Source organism: Pseudonaja textilis, chromosome 1, assembly GCF_049901715.1.
Source record: "Pseudonaja textilis isolate UNSWEBS1 chromosome 1, rPseTex1.2, whole genome shotgun sequence".
Classification (NCBI taxonomy): Eukaryota; Metazoa; Chordata; class Lepidosauria; order Squamata; family Elapidae; genus Pseudonaja; species Pseudonaja textilis.
The window spans coordinates 329,830,081-329,837,449 of NC_141990.1; the positions used below are offsets into that span (position 1 = coordinate 329,830,081).

A 7,369-nucleotide genomic window follows, 5' to 3' on the forward strand; every position below is an offset into this window, starting at 1 on the left:
TTGAGGGACCTCAAAGTTGGGGGACCTCCAGCGAGCCTTAGAACTGTAGAAAAGCTTGGGAAATCCCACATAAAGGCAATGCAAGGTATTTCCATTTGGCAGTCTTAAAAAATACACAGGAATTCATCCCATTCCTCAGGTGTGAGTTCAAGATATGGTGAATTTGCGTCTACTTTTATCAAAGAAAAATCTGGCTAATGGAATTAATTTTCCAAACAAATATACAGAAAAGAAAAAAAATCCTGCAAGTCTATTTCCCCTCACTTAATTTTCCATTATGATTTATCATCTTCCAGAAGTCAAGCCTCATGGCAGACTGGAGTGAAGCTAAAAAAATGTCCAATTATTTTCCCCTTCACAGTAACCGATTTCAACATTTCCTATTTTCTCAAAAGAATTTTGCAGATACAGTTCCAGGAGAAGGAATCTTTTTGGTAGAGCTGCTGAAAAGATCTAAAAAAAATAACTTTATCCTTTCCCATTGCAGGTAGTTCTCGATTTACAACCATTCATTTAGTAACTGCTTGAAGTTACTTGAATGGCAATGAAAAAAGTGGCATATGACCCGCTTTTTACAGTTATGACCACTGTAGGATCCCCATGGTCAAGTGGTCAAAATTTGGCCACTTGGCAATTGGCTTGTATTTATGATGGTTGCAGTTCCCAGGGTCCTATTATCACCTTCTGTGACTTTCAGGCAAGTAAAATCAATGGGGAAGCCAGATCACAACCGTGTTAACTTAATAATTGTAGTGTTTCACTTAATAACTGTGGCAAGAAAGGTTGTGAAATGTGACAAAACTCACTTAAGTGTCTTGCTTAGCAACAGAAATTTCAGGCTCAACTGTGGTTGTAAGTTATGACCTCCCTGTACAGTTTTGTCATTCTGCCTGTTTGCTTAACAAGAGGAATATTGGTATTAACTTTTTTAAGAATGGAAACAGCCACCATCTGGGTCAGTGCAAGCCACCTGCTTCTTCAATAATCAGACTACAAGGAAACATTTTGTTTTGTTAAAATTAAAAAAAAACTTTTTTGAAAACATTTTGTTAATGTGGCAATCTGACTACTCTGGAGAGGAAGCACTGAGGAAAATTGTGGGTTTTATTTCTGAGTCAACAGGCATCAAGTTACATTGATTGGTTCATTGCTTTCTATGGTATATGCAATGAAGCCTTACATTTTGCAATCCAGTCTTTCTTTAAAATTACATTGGCTCCCACTAACCAGGGGTTTTTTGGGGGGGGGGATTGACAGAGGCTCTAAAGATGTGAATTGTGTTTGCGGGAATGGAAGCCTGAGTATTTATTAAAATCAGAATAGAATAGAATGAGCTGGAAGCGACCTTGGAGGTCTTCTAGTCCAGCCCCCTACTCAAGCAGGAGAACCTATAGTTATTATTTGCCTAGATTAGTTTGATTCCTGGGCTGTTTGTGTTTTATATTATGTTTTTGCATTGTTTTTAAATGTTGGAAGCTGCCCAGAGTTGCTACTGTGAGATGAGTGGCTATATAAATCATATATATAAATAATTGTAAGCTGCCCAATTACCCTATGTTAAAATAGGTGTCTAGTAAATTTTATTTATTTATTAATAAAGTTTCCAATTAATAGTGAATACTCCCCATAAAATGGATAAAGGGGGAAAATAAGGACTATGCCCAAAGTTAATACATTGTATTAGTCTACAATACCCATCATTCTCAGGAAGTTTGCATCATAGGTAGGTGTAAACTGTTTCATCTGACGGCTGACCATTTCCTCAATCTTTGAATAAAAATAAGGGTGGAAAAAAGTTTAAAAAGTAAAATGTTAGAATACCATCAGATTATGGATAGGATTATGCAGTGTTTCTTTTTCTTACATTAAAACTCTTTACGCTATCACTTACATAAAATAAAATGATTTCCTTTTTCAGCAGACCTCTTCAGACAACTAACATACCAAAAAGGGATAAAGCATTAATAGATGGTAGACGTCCCAAGTGCAGGGTGACAAAAGGTCCAGCATTGTGTATAATAAAGGTGTGGAACTCACCCGCCAAGGAATTTGTGAGAGTCATTTAAGACTCAACTCTTTTTAAATAAAACCTCCACATTAGGAGGAAATACATCACCCAAAACAAGGCAGTGGGTGACAGCTGTTGCATTCCCAGCCTTCAAGATCCTGGATGGGCTGGATTTTTACCATCAGATCCTACCCCACTCGACTTCAGAGCTATTAAAAGCACAAACGCCTCCAGATGATAAGGCAGTCTATCAGAGGGAAGGGGCTCCTTTCCCTGGATCTGAACCCAAGGCAAGAAAGGGACGACACACACACAAAGACAATTGTGGAGCGCCCACAATCCTCCCGCCTTCCTCCTACTCACCCGTAGGGCTGGTCCAGGGGCACTCCAGGCAGCTGCTCCTCCTGACTCCCCCTCAGCCCTCCAGCCGTTCCCCTTTTCAGCCCCACCATCGCTGCCCGGCCCGCTCACCTACCCACCCCTGCACCGCCTTCTCTCTTTCTCCGCTCCCCGAACGCCCGAAGGACGGGACAGACCTAGCCTAGGAGCCTCCCCGGCAGGAAGTGACGTCAGCCCGGGGAGGGGAGGCAGGCCTGGAGTTAACCTGCCGCCTTGCAGGGCTGCTGTCCCTGTTGTGGTTGGTGTCGTTGTTGGTTGTGCTGCTCTCCGGTTTGTTTGCCTGCCTGCCTGCCTGGGTAACTAGTGACGTGAGAATACGGTTACCTTGTTTGCAGGCGGTGCAATGCAGAAGTTACCCCTGCACACGCCTACGAGTTGAAATCCGTGCATCTTAAAAAGTTGTCCCAAAGGTGCTTTTTTTTTTTCCAGGAGGCAACTGGACTTTCTTGGATTTTTTTCTTTTTGATTGACGTTTCGCTTCTCATCCAAGAAGCTTCTTCACCTCTGACTGGAGGGTGGGGAATGGACAGATTTATACTTCTTGATTCTTTCATGGAGGAATTGTAGCTGTGCTTTCTGCAAGATGTTTTCTTTATACAAGGAGTATCAATCCTTCCATTCCCCGCCATCCAGTCAGAGCTGAAGAAGTTTCTTGGATGAGAAGCGAAACGTCTTCAAAGAAAAACCAGAAAGTCCAGTTGCCTCCTGGAAAAAAAAAGCACCTTTGGGACAACTATGAGCTGAATGACTAAGAATCTCCATAGACACTGTGACTGGATGGTGGGGAATGGAAGGATTTATATTCCTTGAAGATAGCTGGTCATTTGCATCCTTTTAGAAGGTCGTCGAAGCACTTGGAGGTTTATCTGCGTCCTCAAGGTCGCCTGGAGTAGTGCTCCTGGTTCCTTAAAATCTTAAAAAGTTGCTGAGATGATCCTGATGTAAACGCACCTGTGTAATTAACATCACCGTTATTATTCATTGGGGGGGGGTTTTTAATCAGATGGCATTGGAAAGGTGACAGTGACAGATCTTCTCCCCAGCACCACAATCCCGGAGGGAATACCCGTTCCATAATGCCCAGAGCAGGATGGACTCCACCGTCCATGATTCCCAGCCCAAATATGCTACTTGGGAGCGATGGGAAGGAGCTGTAGTTTGATGCAGCGGGAAAACTAGGGGGGATTCAGCCAAACATTGAGGGGAGCAGGTGGGGGCTTCCTCGGGTTAGGGGCCTTCGGGTGGAATGCAATAGAAGAGTCAGGGTTTTTTTTAAAATGGGCATTGCAATAAGGTCAATGCGCAGATCGTCTGAAGAAACACAGCACAGGCGGTGTAAATCTGCATGCGGAGCAAACCCTTCCTTGCCAGCCCTTTCCTCGTTTGTAAAGGACAGCAGCAGCTGGATGTATGTGCGCGCAGAAAGGGTTACATTTAGCAGTTTGTTTGTTTTTAGAATAGAAAATATAATTCTTTATGGCCAAGTGTGATTGGACACACAAGGAATTTGTCTTTGTTATATTGAGTCCATTTGTCTTTTAATATATCGAGCACTTTTTCCAAAAAGTTTTTTTTTTTTTTGGTGTGTGGGGGGGGAGAAATCAAGAATGCACGAGAAAAATAGTATTAATTGAAGAAAAGAAATAAAAAGGGAAGAGTATCCTGGTCTGGGCGAGGCACAGAGGAAAGCGTGACTTTATTTGCATAGGCGCCTCCCATCATGCACTAGGGGAACTCCATAAAGCCTGTCGTATTTAAAATTAATTTTAAAAGGTGTAGATCCGTTGTTTGGAAAGCAATACACTGGAATGGGAAGAAATGTTTAGAATATGAAATACAGAACGATCCTAGTTATGACATTGATCACCCTAACTTTAGAAAAACTAGGTAAATAACCCTTAAATATTCCTCAAGGCATAAAATAGTTTGTGCTCGCTTCGGCAGCACATATACTAAAATTGGAACGATACAGAGAAGATTAGCATGGCCCCTGCGCAAGGATGACACGCAAATTCGTGAAGCGTTCCATATTTTTTTGCAACTAGAACAGGTTTCTCTGGAGCTTTCTTTGCCTACGATAAACTTTTTTTTTTTTTTACAAAAATCACTAGCTTCTCTAAACAGGTTGTGAGAAGCGTTTGGAAAAATTTGCTCTGTTTGAACCATGAAATTATTGAGTTAGAACAATAAAAAGGCACTGAAAAGTATGAACAAATTTGTTTGGAGGTATTACCCAACGATGGATTTAGATGGCTAAGTTGGTTTCCAAAGCTATCCTTTTTAAAAATGAAACTGCCCCTCCCTCGTGTTATGTGCAGAACACCATCTTACATACTAGGTGAGTTGGAAGGGACCTTGGAGGTCTTCTAGTCCAACCCCTTGCTTAGGCAGGAAACCCTATACCATTTTAATGTTGCCGTATTATTATGTGTATATTGTGTCTATTACTGATATGTAAGTTTTAAATGTGCATCTAAAATCTGTTTAGGAGTTTATTTAGCATATGGCAGAAATATTTAAAAGTTCATCGTAACTAAATTCTCAATGACCTAATAGATAGTCCTTGGCTTACAACAATTTGCTTAGCGACCTTTTGACATAATGGCACTGAAAAAAGTGATGTATGATCATTTTTCACACCTACAACCATTGCAGCATCCCCATGGTCACATGATCAAAATTTGGACCCATGGCAACTGAACCATATTTATGACGGTTGCAGTGTCCTGTGGTCATATGATCACCCTTTGCAACCTTCTGACAAGCACAGTCAATGGGAAAGCCAGATTCACTTAATGACCATGTTACTAACTTAACAACTGCAGTGCTTCACTTACCAACAATGGCAAGAAAGGTCACAAAATGGGGCATTACATGGTTAGATATCTTAGGCATAAGACACTAATGTGGGAGCTGAACTGAAGAAGCTTCTTGGATGAGAAGCAAAACATCTTCAAGGAAAAATGAAAGCCAGTTGCCTTTTTAAAAAAGCACTTTTGGGTCTTTGGGTCCAGCTATTTTGGAATGCAGTGCCCTATAGCTGCATCCTGAGGGGAGAAACTGAAACAGTTTATGTCCGGAATGTGAGGGGTCTGTAGATATTTTTCCATAAATTAGCAATATTGCATCACATCTGAAGTTTTAAAAATTTAAAATTGTTGAAATAAAATAATTGTTATCACACCATCATTGTGCTTACTATAACTACCATTATGGTTAATATTTTCTTAAAGGTACCTGGACCTTTTCATCGTATAACAAACATATGTAAGGTTCTGCTGCTTGTAAGATGTAATCTTAACTCTGTTTAGGACAAAAACAAATTAGAATTACTTGTTATATTGATATAAATTATAGCTTTCATATTATATTTTACTATGTTTTTAAAAGGCTCATATTGCACTAATAAAGTGTAATAAAGCATAATAGGAAGGGAGAGATCCAGCCCTCGCCCACTGCTTTACGGGGTTCCGTAGGGCTTGGTACTCCCTCTACTCCTGTTCAACATTTATATCATCCGTCACCATGGACTGAGGTATCACCACTCAGCTGTATGTCTCAGCCTGTGGTGAGTTGAGTGTTGCTGTGTCCTCCCTCTAGCAGTGCCTGGAGGCTGTTAGGGGCTGGATGGGGAGCAACAGGCGAGTGGCTCTGGGTTTGGGGTTCATTGGCTCAGGAAGAATTGCTACCTTTGGTCTTGGATGGGGTGGCACTACCCCAAACAGACCCTGTGCGTAATCTAGGGGTTTTCCTGGACTCACGACTCCTGTTTGAAGAGCAGGTGGTGGTCGTGGCCAGGAGGGCCTTTGTGCAACTGCAGGTTGTACACCAGTTATGCCCTGTCTTGGACCAGCGGCCCCTACTCAGTCACTCATGCCCTGGTCATTTCTCGTCTTGATTATTGCAACGTGCTCTACATGGGGCTGCCCTTGAAGAGCATCCGGAAGCTCCAGTTGGTGCAAAATGCAATGGCCCGCGTGGTTTTGTGCAGCCCCCAGTGTGCACATGTGTCACCTCTCCTGCAGGAGCTGCATTGGTTGCTGATTTGCGTCCGGGTGCAATTCAAGGTGCTGGTTGTCACCTTTAAAGCCCTTCGTGGCTTGGGTCCGGGTTATCTGAGGGAACATCTCTTGCCGGTCACATCTACCCGACCCATTAGAGTGAGGAGACAGGGAATGTTGCGGGTCCCACCCCTCAGGGAGATTCACCGGGTGGGACCCAGAAGAAGGGCCTTCTCCGTGGTGGCTCCCTCTCTCTGGAATGTCATTCCCCCAGAGATTAGAATGGCTCCCACTCTAGAACTCCTCCGGAAGGCACTGAAGACCTGGTTTTGCAAGCAGGCCTGGGGAACCCAGAGAGGGATGGAAGCCATCAAATGGCTAGTGTGATCTGCTGTCGTTGGGGTGGGGGGCCGGGAGTCTTTTTTTTTTCCAAATTTTGTTCTATTGTACGTTACTAATTTATTTGATTCTATTTGTTAGTTTTTATTGTTTTTTTAATTTTTTTATTGTTTTATTTTTTTTGTTTTAAATATGGTTTTACATTGTGTAAGCCACCTTGAGTCGCCATGGGTGAATAGGCAGCAATATAAATTAATTAAATAATCATAACAGATGCTCCCTTCACTGTGTTCAAGGATGAGCCATACAGAGGCTGGATGGAAAAGGAATTTACAGAAGGTAGACTATAACAACTGATAAATTGCAAAATGGTGTTCTGGAGCAAAGCAAAATATGGAACGCTTCACGAATTTGCGTGTCATCCTTGCGCAGGGGCCATGCTAATCTTCTCTGTATCGTTCCAATTTTAGTATATGTGCTGCCGAAGCGAGCACGAATTTAGATCTGTTTTATACAGTATATAAAGGTTTACATTACTGTAACTTTTAAGTTATGGTGAAATGTTATAACTTGTAAGTATGTCTATTATTTTTACGTCATGGAGGATCTTCGTGGCCTCTGT

The 7,369-nt window shown here is 42.0% G+C and overlaps 1 protein-coding gene and 2 non-coding genes across 7 annotated transcripts in view; 1 reads left to right on the top strand and 2 right to left on the bottom strand.

Annotated features, from left to right (window-relative positions):
• Positions 1 to 2,687, bottom strand: part of R3HDM4 (R3H domain containing 4) — a 29,517-nt gene extending 26,830 nt beyond the window's left edge. For 2 of the 5 annotated variants that reach the window (XR_015741331.1, XM_026698906.2), the window contains exon 1: positions 2,372 to 2,652. Coding sequence is in view for 4 of the 5 variants with exons in the window: in XM_026698906.2 (XP_026554691.1) it covers positions 2,372 to 2,460 (89 nt within the window). In the remaining variant the exon portion in view is untranslated. Of the gene's footprint in view, positions 1 to 1,694; positions 1,768 to 2,371 lie in introns of all 5 variants that reach the window. The other 3 variants (XM_087922808.1, XM_087922807.1, XM_087922809.1) reach the window with 3 other exon arrangements.
• Positions 2,688 to 4,335: 1,648 nt separating this feature from the next.
• LOC113435365 (U6 spliceosomal RNA) lies at positions 4,336 to 4,442 on the top strand. The gene has a single exon (XR_003373914.1). It is a non-coding gene; the product is annotated as a U6 spliceosomal RNA (small nuclear RNA).
• A 2,692-nt stretch (positions 4,443 to 7,134) lies between these two features.
• On the bottom strand, positions 7,135 to 7,241 carry LOC113435356 (U6 spliceosomal RNA). The gene has a single exon (XR_003373905.1). It is a non-coding gene; the product is annotated as a U6 spliceosomal RNA (small nuclear RNA).
• Positions 7,242 to 7,369: the final 128 nt, after the last annotated feature.